Source organism: Rana temporaria, chromosome 9 (genome assembly GCF_905171775.1).
Source record: "Rana temporaria chromosome 9, aRanTem1.1, whole genome shotgun sequence".
NCBI classification, from domain to species: Eukaryota; Metazoa; Chordata; class Amphibia; order Anura; family Ranidae; genus Rana; species Rana temporaria.
The window spans coordinates 40817864-40836607 of NC_053497.1; the positions used below are offsets into that span (position 1 = coordinate 40817864).

General features: G+C 44.3%; 1 protein-coding gene across 1 annotated transcript in view; it reads left to right on the forward strand.

The window, feature by feature from the left end:
* Positions 1–9284: 9284 nt before the first annotated feature.
* The window catches only part of TMEM91 (transmembrane protein 91), a 42093-nt gene continuing 32633 nt past the window's right edge, over positions 9285–18744 (forward strand). Inside the window, exon 1 of the mRNA XM_040323261.1 lies at positions 9285–9844. Coding sequence (XP_040179195.1) covers positions 9452–9844 — 393 coding nt within the window. The 5' untranslated portion in view covers positions 9285–9451. The remainder of the gene's footprint in view (positions 9845–18744) is intronic.

The following is an 18744-nucleotide window of genomic DNA, read 5'->3' on the forward strand; positions in this document are numbered from 1 at the left end:
AAACGGAGCATGCGCAGTACGTTCGGCGCGGGAACGCGCCTAATTTAAATGATACACGTCCCATTTGAATTAGGCGGGCTTGCGCCGGACGGATTTACATTACGCCGCCGCAAGTTTACAGGCAAGTGCTTTGTGAATCAAGCACTTGCGCTGAAAACTTGCGGCGGTGTAACGTAAATGGTATACGTTACGCCGCCGGAATTCGACGTGAATCTGGCCCCTTGTACCTTGTTAAAAAAAAAAAGTAAAATTACCCAGACAATTCGATAAAAAGGTTTTCATGCATCGGCTTTTGCATGCCAGTGCCAATCCAACCAGTCTGGGAGGGCTGGGAAAATATCTTGTGAACTAGCTTGTAAAAAAAAAAATAGGTCAAGAAAATTCTATGGAAAAGACTTTCAAGGATATTAAACATGTTGCCCACAGAATCACAGAGAGTCGTATAGGACTGAACAGGTATTGGCTAAGTATATACTGTATGTTATTACATTCTCCAGTCTCAAGCCTAAGCAATTGGGAAGGGTTGAGGAAAGACCTAGTGACTTACCTTCAAAGCTAATTTACCAAGAAAATGTTACAGAAGAGCCTTTCAAGCATCATATTCTGCATGCAATTTCCGAGTTGTGTAATTGAGAAGGGTTGGGGAAAGACCTTGTAGCCTATCTGTAAAAAGAAATTCCAGGAAAATTCTATTGAGTGGTTTTTAAATATCACATTTTGCATGTCAGTCCCAAGTCACGAAATGAGGAAGGGCTGTAGAAGTCCTAGTGAAAAAAAAAAATACCTTGTAAAAAAAAGTAAAGAAGATTCTATGGAAAAGGCTTTGGATCCGACATGATGCCTAAAAAATCAACAGGAGTTGTACACAACTGGATGGGTTTTGGCTATGTACATGTGTTATCTCATTCTGCATGCTGGTCCCAAATTTGAGCAATTTGGGTAGGTTGAGAAAAGACCTGGTGACCTACCTTTAAAAAAAAAAAATCCACAAAAAAATCTATAGAAAAGGCTGTCAAGCATAACTTTCTGCATTCCAATCCCAACTTAAGCAATTAAGTTGGGTTGAAGAAAGACCTAGTCGTCTAGTTATAAACTAATTGGCAAGAAAATTCTAATTGGCAAGAAAAGGCTGTTAAACATCACTCTCTCTATGCCAGTCCTAAATCAAGCAGTTGGGGAGGGTTTGAAATAGATTGACCCCTGACACAACCTTAGGGCTTAACCCATTCTGCCTTTGAGTCAAATTCATAATAGTGAAACCCGCAGACAAGAGAGAAACAGTCTACATCCTTCACCTTCCCAAGTCCAGAGAGAGAGGGAGAGGCAGAGCCTTTATTGGCTTTTTAAAGACAACATGACATCATACACATGAGCACAGCTGATAGGTCAGTCCATATATAGTGGCTTCTCTATGCAAGTCCATTTATGGCATGGAGCCCTCATGGCACATTCTTTCCTTCCACAATCGCCATATTTGTTTTAGTTTGATGGAAGGGGCCATGGGAGGAGCTGTTTTGGATGGGTTTGAAGACATCTGTTTGCTATTATTAGTTCTCTTCAAGCTGAGATGTACTGAAACTTTTTATAATCTGTTTCTTCATTTAAGGATAATAACAATTGTAGTGTAATTTCACACATACATATGCATACACATCTTATATAGATCAAGAAATAAAAGAAATAGAAGAATATAAAAGAAATTAAAGAAATAAAACAATATAATGAAAGAAAACCAACCTTTCAGGGGTTCTAATAAAAGATAGCATAACACAAAAAATATTCATTTTAGTAACTTCCATCACAGTTTGAGGAAAGACCAAGCAACCTACCATTCTATGAATGAAGATAAAAAACTTCTATGTACAGCAGCCCCCCCCCCCCCCCCAATTCTTACCTGAGCCCCATCTCGATCCAGCAAAGTGCACGAGAGCAGAGGCTCTCAAGGCTCTCTTCCTCCTTATTGGCTGAGACAGCCAATGACTGTCAAACACGAACAATGATAAGAGAACAGGGGCGGGGTCAAGCAGCGTTCCATGTTTGAATGGACACACGGAGCAGCGGCTCAAGAGCAAAGCTTGAGTGCCCTCATAAAAAACTGCTGGCTATGGGGCCACTCGGCAGGGGGGAAGGGTCAGGAGCGCCGGCAGGAGATCTAAGAAGAGGAGGATCAGGGCTGCGCTGTGCAAAACCACTAATGATTTTCCGTTTCCACATCAGTCCCCTAGGTATGGCATATGCATACAAACTGGACCAATGTACAGTAACTATGAAATAAAATCCTCCCTAAACTTCAGCTTCAAGTCAGTTTTCAATGTGAAGCACAATGTAGTTTTAACCTGGGTCGGGTTCTTTGTTTTAGTCGTTCTAACACAGATCGATTACTCCGTTTATCTGCCTTTCAAAAAGACCCCTTGTCAGTTGCGATTTTGTTTCACGTCTTTTAACCCACAGACAGGCTCTTCCACTAATGGATTTCCCTGTGATGTATAACCCATTACATTTCTCCACTCGCCTTTTACCTTCTTTATTATTCACTGCTTGTCTCTAACTGTCACTGAACATATGCACACCTGACTGTAAAGCCCCATACACACTATTACATTTTCTGTAGATTTTTGTCTTCAGATTTACCAAAACCATGTAATGCAAGGGCCTGCCTGATTGCATACAAACTGAAACTTAAAGCGGAGGTTCACCCAAAAACACAACTATGTACCATCCAAACGAGCATACTAGCGACAGCTACAGTATGCCTTTTTTTTTTTTTTGCGCTGTACCTACTTTTTTATCCGTAACTTTCGTTTCAGACTCCCGCGGGGAATAGGCGTTCCTATGAAGAGGGGAACATGATTGATGGCCGGCTATGGCGCGTCACACGTTCCGAAAATAGCCGGAGTAGGACTCGGCTCTTCACGGCGCTATACGGCGCCTGCGCACAGACTAGGCGCTGACTGCGCAGGCGCCGTATATGTCCGCATCCTATTTCGGCTTTTTTTGGAACGTGTGACGCGCCATTGCCGGCCGTCAATCATGTTCCCCTCTTCATAGGAACGCTCATTTCCCCGCCGGAGTCTGAAACGAAAGTTACGGATTAAACCGTAAGTACAGCGCAAAAAAAAAAAAAGGCATACTGTAGCTTACGCTAGTATGCTCGTTTGGATGGTAGATAAAGAAAACATTTTTTTTAGGGTGAACCCCCGCTTTAAGGTTTGACCTCATATTATATGGTTTTAGTAAATCTGAAGACAAAAATCTGAAGAAAATCTAATGCCTCGTACACTCTATTTTCCGTTGGAAATTCCGACGGAGTTTATGAGAGAACATGTTCTCTTTATTTCTATCGGAAATTACTTTTATCTGTATGGAACTCTGATGGAGAAAAAAACATGCAATTTTTCTAGGCTCGTCGTAGTGTCGTACGTCACCATGTTTTTGGCGGTCGGAATTTGGTGTGTCCTTATGTATGCAAGACAGCTTGAACGGAATTCCGTCGGAAAAACCCGTAAAATAGTGTATATGGGGCCTTAGGTGATGATTTACATCTACTGATCACATGTCAGATTCAAACGATTCTAGGAAATCATGTTAGTGGCAAATGCGAGAAAAGTCAAATGCCCCGTACACACGACCAGGTTTTCTGACGGGAAAACTGCGAGGAGAGCTTTTGGCCGGGAATCCCGGCTGTGTGTATGGGCACTGACTGGCAACATGGGCACTGACCGGCCATAATATGGGATTAAAAATTTAGGCTGGATCCACGAAGCAGTTACGCTGGCGTATCTATTGATACGCCGCGTAACTTCTAATTTGCTCCGGCGTATCTTTGTTTTGTATCCACAAGATACGCCTGAAGCTGGGCTAGATCCGACTGGCGTACGTCTTAGTACGCCGTCGGATCTAAGGTGCATATTTACGCTGGCCGGTAGGTGGCGCTTCCGTCGATTTCCGCGTCGAGTATGCAAATTAGCTAGATACGCGAATCCACAAACGTACGTCCGGCCGGCGCATTTTTTTTACGTAGTTTCCGTAAGGCTTTTTCCAGCGTAAAGTTACCCCTGCTATATGAGGCGTAGCCAATGTAAAGTATGACGTCGGGCCAGCGTCGAATTTTACGTAGTTTGCGTAAAACGTTCGCGAATAGGGCTTTGCATAGAATTACGTTCACGTCGAAAGCATTGGCTTGTTGCGGGTTAATTTGGGGCATGCGCACTGGTATACCCCCACGGACGGCGCATGCGCCGTTCAGAAAAAACGTAATTTACGTTGGGTCAAGACGTATTAACATAAAACACGCCCACAACTTAGTGATTTGAATTGCGCGCCATTACGCCGACACATTTACACTACGCCGCTGTAACTTACGGGGCAAATTCTATGTGGATACGGAAAATACGCTGTAACTTACGGCGGCGTAGTGTATCTGAGATACACTACGCCGGACTTACAAATGCGCTACGTGGATCTGGGCCTTTAACGTGCTTAAAGTGCAACAATAAAAATGAACAATTCCTTTAAATATAGTGCCTGGGGGGTCCCCTTAGTCTGCCTGTAAAGTGGGGCATGTGTACCATGTATAGAACCTGCTGCAGCAAAAATGAAATTTTCAAATCGCATTTAAATTGACTCACGGTTGCACCCGGTTATTAAAAAAAAAAAGAAAAAAGCAAAAAAAAAAAAAACTAGGGCTCTACGTCCCCATCTTACCCTGGCTGGTGGTTGTGGTGGCATGCAGGCAGGGGGGTTATCAGAATCTGGAAGCCCCCAAAGGGTCTAGAAAGGACTAGGGGAGGGGGACCCCACGCCGGCAGCTTTATTTTTTAATTATCTGTCAGCGGGGAAGCCCATTGACAGCTGAAGACTCCTCAGTTGTTAGGGACACTCTCTCATAGGGTGTCTGTGTCAGTTTCATTCCGGGACACTGCATTGTCCTGGAATGAAGGTGCCCGGGACCCGGGACAGAACAGCTAAATGCAGGACTGTCCCGGGCATTCTGGGACACGTGGTCACCCTAGTTTCACACCATTTTCACTCCAAGATTCACACAAAATTGAATTTGAAAATGTATGAAGGCTGTGTGAATGTTGGATGAAAACATTGATAAATAGACCCCTCAGACGCATCAAATGGCTACAATCTTATAGAGGAGCCATTCTGGAACCTGCAGCATAGGAATTATGGAAAAGTAGGTTAAAGGTGGAGTTTTCCTTTAATTATTGTGTCGCTATAAATAAAGCTGGGGGCCAGAATGGCGCGGACTCCCGAGTCACGCTGAGCGAGCCTGGGAGGATTTGAACCCGTGTAGAGATTTAATGGCCTCCCCTGCACACTAATGATGAATGTGTGAGGTATTAAACGCTGCTGACACAACAAAGAGAATATCTAGTGAGAGAGTGACTGCTGAATTATCTCATGGAACGGTATTAGAGCCGAGGACAGTGTGGGGCCAGCAGTCCCCTACATCCCCCCCCCCCCCCACCATCCCCGCCTGCGTGGCTCTGTCATGTTCCAGCAGTGAGATAGATGTTATGTGCCCACTTGCAGTTCCACGCACTGAGGAAGCCAGGGAGCCGGAGTTTCCATCACTCAGACAGCTGCCTTAAAAGCCTATTAATATTTTATTACATGGTTTGCTTGCTCTTTATGCTCCCGTGCTCTGCCTCTGACTGACAGATTATCATGTGCGCTCCCTCCCCTAACAGGGGCAGCCCCAGGGACCTCAGAATTTCCTTTGTAAGCTCTTTATTTCCAACGTAGAATAAAGCATACTGGTTTCATCTAAGACCGCCACGTCTTAGGCATGTTTATATTGCACTTTATGTGTTATGGATGGAATATTTTATGTTTAAAAGTAGAACAAAACAACCATTAAGGTTGCGATGAGGTGGTTCCAAAGGGACCAAAAATCCCACTTCTGTCTTCTTTGAGAGGCAATATTATGCCTTGTTTCCACTGCACGGATCGGTTCGGGTCAGAAAGAATGGAGCGGTTAGAATGGGACCGGTCTATTCTGCAGAGCATTTCCACTGCAAATCGGACCATCCGGGACCATGCAAGGTTTAGAAAAAAAGCCTAGCACGTTCACCAATCAGTGAGATGTATTTGTAGGTCCGCCCTAATGGAACCGTTCCATTCTCTATGGCCCCACATCTGAAGCAGGACCCAGAATGGTCCGGTACGGTTCGCTTTTATGGCACGCTTTCATAATGGAAACACCCAAAAAAGCGTACCGTACCAATAATGAAGCTTTCTCCTGCTTGGCAAGTGGCCACCTTTTGAACTGATGGGGCCTGTGTCCCCCTTTTTAAACTGATGGGGCCTGGGACCCCATTTTGAACGGATGAAGCCTGGGCCCAGTACAGAGGGGCTGGCTGTACTGCCTTATTAGCAGCCCCGTCATTGGGTGGGCTTTAACGTAGATCGGAGGCCTATACTGTAAGTGGCCCTATGTAAACACGTTACTGTGCTGAGAGCACCCTCCCTACACGCTCCCTGCACAGTAACGAACGGGAACAGGAAAGCTCCTGATACATACTTGCAACTGGGAGCTTTACGATCATGTGACTTCCAATCACAGCAGTAACATGAATAAAATGCCTGCCTCTGCCTCCCACCATTTAGAGCCACTAAAAGAGGAGCGCCAGTCTCCCAAAAAGAATAATATTTTAAGAGTCAGTAGCTATGAACACTGTGTTGACTTTTAATATAAGAACACTTAACTGTTCAGGGATCCTGAACCCAAGCCTATCCTTTAATCGGCTTGGGGTGCAGGCGCCTGCATTGTAATTATATTCTTTTTAAGAGAAACTGAGAGTGGAGCCTTCTGTCTTCCCACTGTGCATGCGCGAGTCGTGCTGCACTTTGTAAATAGTCCCACAGTGTTCTGGGACCTGTGTGTATCTGAGAAGGCTGCGGGGGGAAGGAGGAGGGGCCGAACATGCTAGTAGACCGCTGCGGCAATCTAAGCAAGAAGTGGGAGCGGGTACCTGTCAAAAACAAATGTGGCAGTGGAGGGGCGGGGGTGCAAACAAGCGGAGCTTTTGGGGGTCTCTGCTTTAAAGGGCCAGGAGGCGGCAGCAGGAGGGGTTTAAGGGTCCATGTGATTTAAGGGTCTGCGATTTTTACCATGACTGCGACATTATGGCGGACCCATTAGACACTTTTGACGCTATTTTGGGACCATTGTCATTTATACAGCGATCAGTGCTATAAAAATGCACTGATTACTGTGTAAATGATACTGACAGGTAAGGGGTTAAACACTAGGGGGCGAGGAAGGGGTTAAGTGTGTCCTAGGGAGTGATTCTAACTGTTTGGGGGCTGGGCTACCAGTGACACGACACCGATCACTGCTCCCTATGACAGGGAGCAGTAGATCAGTGTCCGGTCACAAGGCAGAACAGGGAAATGCCTTATTTACACAGGCATCAGGTCCGTTGCTTTGCGCAGCCGTGCCATTCTGCCGACGTATATGTACTGGTGGCGGTAATAGAGTTCTTAGGCACCCTTATATACCCAGATGTGCACTGTTATTTTTCAGGAGGAATTCCAGACAAAAGGCACATTTTTAGGATATTGCTTAGGCACAGTTATCATTTATAGATCTTCCCTACAACATAGTAAATTTTCACTTTTTAAGTTCAGTTCCACTGGTTCAGGCATACCAGTTCAGGTATAAAAAAGGAACGTTTCAGTTTAATGCATAGATTTTTCTAGTGTTTCTGTAATCGTGAGCAGAAAAGGGACAGACGTCACATAACATATGTATGAAGGCGATCTCAATAACACCGTGTACTAAATATAGTCTGTGGCTCTGTGCTCCTGAATATGAAAAGTGGAGCTGCCACTGTTACATGATGAACAAAACACTCTCACTGAGAATATCATTACCCGGCATTATGGCTGTGTACAGGGAGAATATTGGTGTAGAAGGAACACCACCAGATGTGTTGGCTAGCCTCATAGAAATTCTAATTATTATTTTGATAAAGGGGGTTTTTGGGACTTTGAATGATGAGACGCATGATAACATGCATCTCCATCCCTATTCAGGTACATAAAGTAAGAGGGTCGGGACTTTGAATGAGGTGTGTATATTGTGGCTAATCGAAGGAGTCAATATGAAACACGAACAAGTATTTATTTGTTTGCCATGATTGAGTAGGTACATGGCAGACAATACATGCAATAAAGGCACATAATATAACAAATCATGTATCCAAATCATTTACATGTTAACCACTTAAGACCCGGACCATTATGCAGGTAAAGGACCTGGCCCCTTATTGCGATTCGGCACTGCGTCGCTTTAACTGACAACTGCGCGGTCGTGCGACGTGGCTCCCAAACAAAATTGGCGTCCTTTTTTTCACACAAATAGAGCTTTATTTTGGTGGTATTTGATCACCTCTTTTTTTTTATTTTTTGCGCTATAAACACAAATAAAGCGATAATTTAAAAAAAATGCAATATTTTTTACTTTTTGCTATAATAAATATCCCCAAAAAATATATATATAAAAAAATAATTTCCTCAGTTTAGGCCGATACGTATTCTTCTACATATCTACCTTTTCCGAATGGACAGAGTCAGTGATAACTGACTCTGTCCATTCACATAACTGAGCATCGTAACCTGTGATTACGATGCTTAGTTTATGAATGGAGAGAAGCTTCTCTCTATTCATTTCAGCTGAGGCTGCAGAGAAAGGGACTGGGGAATCTGTGTCCCTTTCTCTGTCTTAAAGGGCAGATGTCAGAGGTCTGTTAGGACCCCTGATATCTCACCAAAGCCCCCCCAACAGGGCTGATTACAAAAAAATAAAAAAATAAAACGCCACTGTCACATTCAAAAAAAGGTATCGGAATTCGGTATCGGCGAGTACTTGAAAAAAGGTATCGGTACTTGTACTCGGTCTCATAAAAGTGGTATCGGGACAACCCTAATTAATACCTTCCTCTCCTTTTATTTAGTACCCAGATGTCTTTGTAAACATAGTCAGAAGTAATTTTTTAAAACATAAATCTGATTGTTTTTTATGGGTTTCCTCGTTCTTATTATTCCTTGCACTGCCTTTTTAAAGCGTCAGGTAGTGTTCCAGCTGTCACTCTGTGCCTCTCTGCAATGGGCTCAACCCAATGGACAGATTAAGCTTTGGCTTCTTATTTGTTTCTACCATGTTAATTGCTCCCTTTGTGTCTAGGATAGGAATAGAATACTAACACTGTTTTTATTCTTTTCTCACAGAAAACAATTATATGAATTGCTTTCTTGGGAAGCCTAAGTGACTATCTGTTGTTTGGTCCAAAGACCAATCTGTAAAGAATCATGAGGCATGAACACAGAAGACGTAGAAGCTGAGGTCACTTCACAGACCAGACAACACCCAAGCTTTGCTTCATGGACAATGGCTTTTCCCCAAATCCCTTGGAGGCAAGAGTAGGATAGATCAACAATGGAGTGTCTGCATGAGTTACAGCACCCCCTACTGGACAGGTCTGTGGGGTCAGGCATGCTGACCCCTCTCCTCTCCAAAGACAGCGGAGGAGGAGGATTCATTTGGAAATGTCTACCACATCGCTCCCAGCAGGGAGCAGAACTCAGCCAACAATTCCTGGACCCAGGAAGCCTGCGCAGGACTGTAGATTCTGGAAGCGGGAGTTTTGCAGATGTGGCTTTTTGGAGGTCAACTGATCCCCGAATCTGGCGGGGAAAAGACTATTCCGAGACCACCTTTGTGGACCCTCAGCGAAGCCCTGATATGTGTAAGAAGTTACTGTTTACCCCAGAGAAGGACATTCACACTGTATCATGTGACGTGAAGGAGGACGACGTACTGGACCTTGAAGTAAGTGATTTTAGGTATACCTTTGTAAGACACACAATCCTGCATCTAAACCAATTGAGCCTACACGCTGAACAGTTCTTACTTGTATCCTCGATGTGCCTTTGGCTGCTCAGTTCACTTAATCCCAGTAGCTGTTGAAGCTCTTTTTTTTTTTTTAAAGCCAATGTGACATGATTGTCTCGGGGGGGGCAATTGCGGTCGGCGTAGAATATGTAAATCAGTAGATACGCCTATTCACGAACGTACGCCCGGCCACCGCAGTACATTTACGCCGTTTACGTAACGCATTAGCAGGCCTAAAGTTATTCCATCCCGCGAATAGGGATTTACATCGTTTACGTCCACATCAAAATCAATAGGCCCGTGCGGCGGACTTAGCCGCAATGCACACTGGGAAATGTAGGTGCCCGGCGCATGCGCAGTTAAAAAAAAACGTCAAATCACGTCGGGTCAAGCCTCATTATCATAAAACACGCCCCCTCAGACAAATTTGAATTAGGCGCCCTTACGCACGCCCGCTTTAGGCTACGCCGCCGTAACTTAGCAGGCAAGTACTTTGAGAATCAAGTACTTGCCTCGCTAACTTACGGCGGCGTAGCCTAAACACGCTAAGCTACGCCGCCGCAAAGTTGCGGCAATCTTGCTGAATCTAGCCAATATGCCTTTTGCCTTACAGGGGTAAAAAAAAAAAAAAAATAATTCCGAGGGTATACAACCGCTTTAACTAAACAAACAAAAAAAAACATGGCAACAATGGGAAGAGTTTCGGACCTCTGCAATTTTTATACAATATCTATGAATATGACCCTACCCCCTTCGCCCACCCCCCTTTGTTTTCCTTTTCCTTTCTTTTTTTCGTGTTGTCTGGATATTGTTGTAGTTATGTCTAGTGTTGAATGGTGGTTCAATAGAATAAGGAATAGAAGGTACAGTATAGGAATGTTTTATATGTAAATTATGTAAGATGATTTGATACATATAGAATTGGAAAAGTAGGAATGATTATGGGATATTGTTCTCTTTTGCCAACAATGTAGAATAGCATCCAATTCCATAATGTGACTAATATGCATGTGTATGTATTTGTTTAAACTGTTTTAAAAATTAATAAAAAAGAGATTGAAAACAAAAGTTTTATACTTCACTAAATCTTTCTTCCAACTGCCAACTTCCAAAATAACTGCCAACTTCCAAAATAACTGCCAACTTCCAACCTAAATGATTGCATTTGGTATATTTAAAAAAGCCAGCATGAAGGAAATGTCATTAAACAAAACACTTGCTGGTTAAACCTGTTCATTTTTTGTGTATTGACTGTTAAGCCTCTTTCATAAGGGCCCCCTGAAAAATGCTTTGCAGTGGATTTCAGAAACGGGTAAATGGCGGTTTGCAGATGGTCCATGTGCAATTCTGCCCATTCCTGAATGACTGCTTTTATTTGCTTCCAATTAGCAAGCAGAATACCTGCCAAAAGCGGCATGCCAAGTAAAATTTGCCCCACTGTGAAGCAAAGCATTGCAGCCGCGACAATGTGAAGTGATCTGTGCATCCACCATGTAAATTTGTAGGTAGGTGGTTAAGAGGGGGGAAAATTAATAATAGATCAACCACCTGTTTTACCATCCCCTTGCCACCTGTGTGAACATATTCCTACTGTTCTGCTTATCTGGGGGCGAGTCGCAGGGTATGTCCTTTGTCCACATACATTGTGATTAACCGCTTGCCGACCGCTGCACAACTTTATACGTCGGTAGAATAGCACGGCTGCGCAAATGGACGTATATATACGTTCCCTTTAAATTGCCGTTGTGTGGGCGCACGCGCGCCACTGGCGGCACGCTCACAACCCTGCAGCGAGCTCCGTGACCGTGCCCGTGAGACCGCTGAAGAACGAGGAGATGTTGTGTTCTGCCTAGTGACATGTCACTGATCGAATGTTCCCTTTCATCGGGAACAGCGATCAGTGACGTGTCATGGCAATCCACGCCCCCTAACAGTTAGAAGCACTCCCTAGGTTACACTTAACCCCTTCAGCGGCACCTACAGGTTAACCCCTTCACTGCCAGTGTAATTTTTACAGTAATCAGTGCATTTTTTTAGCACTGATCGCTGTAAAAATGACAATGGTCCCAAAATGGTGTCAAAAGTGTCCGATGTGTCCGCCATAATGTCGCAGTCACGAAAAAAATCGCTGATCGCCGCCAATACTAGTAAAATAAAAATATTAATAAAAATGCCATAAAACTACCCCCTATTTTGTAGATGCTATAACTTTTGTGCAAACCAATCAATAAATGCTTATTGTGATTTTTTTAACAAAAATATGTAGAAGAATGCGAATTGGCCTAAACTGAGGAAAAAAATTATATATTTTTTGGGGATATAGCAAAAAGTAAAACATATTGGCCCGGATTCACAAAGCACTTACGCCGACGTATCTCGAGATACGCCGCGTAAGTGTAAGTATGCGCCATCTTATCTGTGCGCCGTGCCCATAAACTGAGATACGCCTAAAAATAGGCTTCCTACGACCGACGTAACTTGCCTACGCCGTTGTATCGTGGCCGCATATTTACGCTGGGCGTATTTGCCGCTCCCATTGATTTTCTATGCACATATGCAAATGAGGGAGATACGCCGATTCACGAACGTACTTGCGCCCGGCGCATAATATACGCGGTTTGCGTAAGTCGTACGTCCGGCGTAAAGTTATTCCCTATATAGGAGGCGCAACTCATGCAAAGGTATGGACCAGGGAACACAAGCCGTCGTATCTTTTGTCGTTTACGTTGTACGTGAATATGACTAGGCGTAGGTTACGTTCACGTCGTAGGCAGTGATTCGACGTATCTTAGGTAGTTGTTTCGACGTGATTCTGAGCATGCGCACTGGGATGCGCCCACGGGACGGCGCATGCGCCGTTCATTTTAAGTACTTCTATGGCGCTTGGCACATCATTTGCATGGGGTCATGCCTCATTAGCATGGCTCACGCCCACTTCCACCTACGCTGGCTTACGCAGAGGAAACCCAGCGTATCTTTAAGAGCGAGTGGGAGCAAGTGCTTTGTGAATCCAGTGCTTGCCTCTGTACGCTGCGCCGGCACATCGTAAAAGAGATATGCTACGGCGGCATAAATATGCGCCGATGTATATGAATCCGGGCCATTGAATTTTTTTCAAAATTGTCGCTCTATTTTTGTTTGAAGCACAAAAATAAAAAACGCAGAGGTGATCAAATACCACCAAAATAAAGCTCTATTTGTGGGAAAAAAAGGATGTCAATTTTGTTTGGGAGCCACGTCACACGACCACGCAACTGTCCATTAAGGCAACGCAGTGCCGAATCGCAAAAAGTGGCCTGATCTTTGGCCAGCAAAATAATTTGGGGCTTAAGTGGTTAAAGATGTCTCTCTTTCTCATTTCAAAAAGTTGAGAGGTATATTTCCAACTAAGACCAATGAGATTTGAAAATTGCAGTCACGTGGCTAAAATAAAAATCCTAATACTTGTGTTAAAGCTGTGTGAATTAAAACTAATAATTGTGCAATACAAATGCTTAGGTTTTAAAGGAATCCTCAGTGGTAGTTACCCACTTTCGTTGTACTTCTGCACAAGCTGATTTTTGGGAAGGAAGGGTGTCCCTGAATGGTAGTTTGGAAATGTGGTCACCCTACCTGTAGGTAAATAAAAGAACCAGAACCTTCGCTGAGTGGAGGAGCGGGTTTGATAATCATGGGCCAGATTCTCAAAAGAAATACGACGGCGTATCTCCAGATACGCCGTCGTATCTCTGAATCTGGGCGGTTTTATCTATGCGCCTGATTCTTAGAATCAGTTACGCATAGATTTCTATTAGATCCGACCGGCGTAAGTCTGTTACGCCGTTGGATCTTAACTGCATATTTACGCTGGGCGCTAGGGGCGTGTAAGCTGATTTACGCCTAGAAATATGTAAATCAGCTAGATACGCGAATTCACGAACGTATGCCCGTTCGACGCAGTACAGATAAGCCGTTTACGTTAGGCTTTTCCCGGCGTAAAGTTACCCCTGATATATGGTGGCGTACATGCGGCGTACCAATGTTAAGTATGGACGTCTTTCCCGCGTCAAATTTTTAATATTTTACGTCGTTTGCGTAAGTCGTCCGTGAATGGGGCTGGACATCATTTACGTTCACGTCGAAACCAATATGTCCTTGCGGCGTACTTTAGAGCAATGCACACTGGGATATTCCACGGACGGCGCATGAAAAACGTCAATCACGTCGGGTCACAAGTTATTTACATAAAACACGCCCCCCTGTTCCAAATTTGAATTAGGCGGGCTTACGCCGGCCTATTTACGCTACGCCGCCGCAACTTACGGAGCAAGTGCTTTGAGAATACAGCACTTGCCCGTCTAAGTTGCGGAGGCGTAACGTAAATAGGATACGTTACGCCCGCACATCAATACGCCGATCTACGAGAATCTGGCCCAAAGTTGTCAGTGCCTCCACCCAGGACAGATGCTCTGTGAACAGAGGGGATTCTGTTCCTGGGAAATTAATTAGTACTGTAATCCAAACAAAGTAATTGAAAGCATAGAAACTACTGCAACCAGCATATAACATTACCCAAAAGCGTATAGATGCACGCCAGCATAGAAATAATACAAGTTTTACATGAGAAGAGATTAATTACAGTAATTATGCAGTGATGCCCTCTTGAGGGTCGCAAGATAAATCAATACCCCTCTGGATGTCCTGACCCTGAGTGTCCACTGCCACCTTTGACACCCTGGGTTCAAACATTTTTTCCCTTTTAGATAACAGCAAGAGAAAGGAAATACATCAGAATTGGAAAATAAATAGATGCAGCACTATGAATAAAAAACACTCTAAAAACGTGAAAGTAAGACTCCATTCACATCTGAGCGTTTTGTAGCTTGAAGCCTGAAGCTACAAAACGCTGGAGGGGAAAAAATCTATTATTCTCTATGGAGATGGTTCACATCCCCACTCCAAGGGCCAAATCCACAAAGAAATTGCGGATCTTAGTTTTAGGCAGAAAAGTTACACTGGCGCAATTTTAGTATTTTAGGTAGCGATCCACAGAGCACTTACCTCTAAAATTGCGCCAGTGTAGCTGATCTCCTTGCATCTTAAGCGATCCCTAATTAAAATGGGCGATTCCCATTTAAATTAGGGCGCGCTCCCGCGCCGGACGGACTGCGCATGCGTGTGACGTCATTTTTCCCGACGTGCATCGCGCATACGTAGTTTACGTTGGGCTTTGTGGATAGCGACGGGTTCGTAAAGTTGCGACAGGAAAAAAAAAAGTTACGCGACGGGAAAAAAAAATCAAATTTAAAAAAAAAACGCGGCGATCGAAAAAAAGGTATGGTTTTGCATGGTCTACTAAAGTTAGTCCATATAAAACCAACCTTAGTTTTGCGCAAGCAAATTCGTAACTTACGCAAATCACACAATGCCTAAAGCTTTGTGGATCTCCGTAAGTACTAATTTGCATACGCAAGGAGGGATTTCGACTCGAAATGCCCCCAGCGGCGGATGCGGTACTGCATCCGAAGATTCAACAGCGTAACTAAATTACGGATGTCTGATCTTCTGCCTAACTTGGGAAAAATCCTTTTGAGGATCGCTCCCAAAGTTAGGCACAGAGATACGCAGGCGGAACAGCAGTTCCGCCTGCGTATCTCTTTTGTGGATTTGGCCCCAAATGCCTGAAGCCAGAGGCTCTAAAATGCCTGAAGCTCAAACAAGTTCTGGGACTTTTTTTTTAGGCAGATTTGGGCGTTTTTCTGCTTTTTACATTGGTGACCTTTTGACCTGTACAAAATTGCGGTAAAAACGTGGTAAAAAAGCCGCAAAAATCACGGCAAAATTGTGGTAAAATTGCGCGATTTTCTGCCTGAAAACGCTATGCTCAGGTGTGAATGAGGCCTTAGGGGGGAAAAAATGTGTATATCCAAACTAGACCACACAGCGTGTGTAGCAGTAAGGGGCCAGATCCAGAGAGAATTGGATCCGCGCAGCGTATCAGAGATACGCTCCGGGGCCGTACCTTACCAGGCGGAATTTCGAATCCTCAACGATTTCACGGCATAAGTTACGGCGGCATAGTGTATTTCTGGCGGCGTAACTTAAATCGGCGATCAGGGGGTGGGTTTCATTTAAATGAAGCGCGTCCCCGCGCCGAATGAACTGCGCATGCGTCGTCCAGAAATTTCCCGCCGTGCTTTGCGCGAAATGACGTCGCATCTACGTCATTTTTTTTACTTAGACGTGAGTTACGTCCATCCCTATTCACGGACGACTTACGCAAAAAAGAAAAAATTTCAAATTTCGACGCGGGAACGAGGGCCATACTTAACATGGCAAGTCTATCTATACGCCGCAAAATACCAGCTTTAACTACACGCCGGAAAAAGCCGACTACAGACGACGTTAGAAAATGCGACGGCCGCGCGTACGTTCGTGGATCGTCGTAAATCACTAATTTGCATACCTGACGCGGAAAACAACGCAAACTCCACCCAGCGGGCGCCAAAGTATTGTATCTAAGATCCGAAGGCGTATGAAGCCGTACGCCGGTTGGATCTTACCCAGATGCCGTCGTATCTTGGTTTGAGGATTCAAACTAAAGATACGACGCGGGAAATTTGAAAGTACGCCGGTGTATCAGTAGATACGCCGGCGTACTTGCTCTGTGGATCGGCCCCAAAGACACTAATGTTAAGATGGACCTGGTGTACACACACCAGCCCAAAAACTTCCCAAACACCAAACAAGGGTGTATATAATGGTGTACATAAATGAAAACACATACATATAACAATATATATATATATATAACAAAATTACACGGGGGAAAAAACAGTTCATAAACATAAGAAGAATGGATGTGTGAGGGCAATACTGAATACCCAAACTCATTGGAAAATGAGATAAAATACTTCATACAGGTTCATATAAACATGCAGTGTCCCAATTATCCAATGTAGAATAACATTGACATTCCTGTGGATGTGAGAAATGCTCAGCAAACATGACACCCAGGGACGTGACTCCAGCACCAGGGGAGAAATTAATACTCTTATGCCACGTACACACGACCATTTTTAATGGTTTAGAAAAAACTATGGCCCGGATTCAGAAAGCACTTACGCTGACGTATCTTTATATACGCCGCGTAAGTGCACAGATGCGCTGTCGTATCTATGCGCCTGATTCTTAAAGCTAGATACGCCTGAATTTTGGCTCCATCCGACCGACGTAAGTCTCCTACGCCGTCGTATCTTGGGCGCATATTTACGCTGGCCGCAAGGGGTGCTTTCATTGTTTTACGCGTTGAATATGTAAATTAGCGAGATACGCCGATTCACGAACGTACTTGCGCCCGTCGCTGTAATATACGCCGTTTACGTAAGGCGTACGTCTGGCGTAAAGTTAAGCCTCATAAAGCAGGGGTAAGTCATGTTAGGGTATGGACCAGGGAACAGCCGTCATATTTTACGATGTTTACGTAAGTCTTAGGTGAATAGGGCTGGGCGTAGGTTACGTTCACGTCGTAAGCATTGAGCCATCCTATCTTAGATAGTATATGCAACGTGATTCTGAGCATGCGGGCGCATGCACCGTTCGTTCGCCCCTTCATTTACATGGGGTCACGCTTCATTTTAATAGATCACGCCCACTACCTTCCTACTTTGAATTAGGCGGGCTTACGCCGGCCAATTTACGTTACGCCGGCGCAAGTTTGGGAGCGAGTGCTTTGTGAATACTGTTCTTGCCTCACTGATTTACGTTGGCGTAGCGCATATGAGATGCGCTACGCCGGTCTAAAGATGCGCCGCTCTACGTGAATCCGGGCCTATGTTTTTTTCAACCCGATTCTTGTCAAGCCTGCCTTGCCTACACACGATCATGAAAAAAAAATGCTCTAGCAAAGGGCAATGACGTACAACACGTACGACGGCACTAGTTCCATTCGGATGGTGCCAACCTTTGGGCTGCTTTTAGTGATTTTGTATTATTAAACGTTTGGTGAGAGACGATTCGCGCTTTTCAGTCTTCGCGCTTTTCAGTCTGTTACAGCGTGACGAATGTGCTATCTCCATTACGAACGCTAGTTTTACCAGAAGGAGCGCTCCCATCTCATAACTTGCTTCTGAGCATGCGCGTTTTTTCACGTCGTTAAAGCCTACACACAACCGTTTTTTACGAAGTGAAAAACGACAACGTGAAAAACGACGCGAAAAAATAGAGCACATTCTAAATTTTTAATGCCAATTTTTCACGTCATGAAAAATGCTCTGGAGCCCACACACGGTCGTTTTTAATGACATTAAAAAAAAGAAAAAGACTACGGCCCAGTCTCCGAATGGACAGGATCATGCTCTGTTTCAGTATGTCACAGTACATGTTGGCATTCATGGTTCCCTCAATGAACTGTATCTCCCCAGTGCCAGGAGCTCATGCAGCCCCAGACCATGACACTCCCACCACCATGCTTGACTGTAGACAAGACACATTTGTCTTTGTACTCCTTACCTGGTTGCGGCATGGGTGCAAAAATGCACCCAACCGTTTCTGATAGCGGGGCTTGAGGTCTTGCTGAGCCATCCCCTGTTGGCATAGGGACTTAGGTGGCCCTATCCACTATCAACCTGCCCCTGGAGCATGAGCTGGACCGCCTTATTAATGTTAATTTGTTGTGGTAGTCGCTAATTCTCTAACATGTCTTGGTTCTGTACTGCTACCTTGTGACCCCTGCGCGGGTCCTTGCTGGGTTTTAAGCCAGATGTTGGCTGTGCTATTGTACGTTTTGTATGTATGTCTTGTGTTGTTGCAATTAAAATAAAAAAGATTTAAAAAAAAAAAAAAAATGCACCTGACCG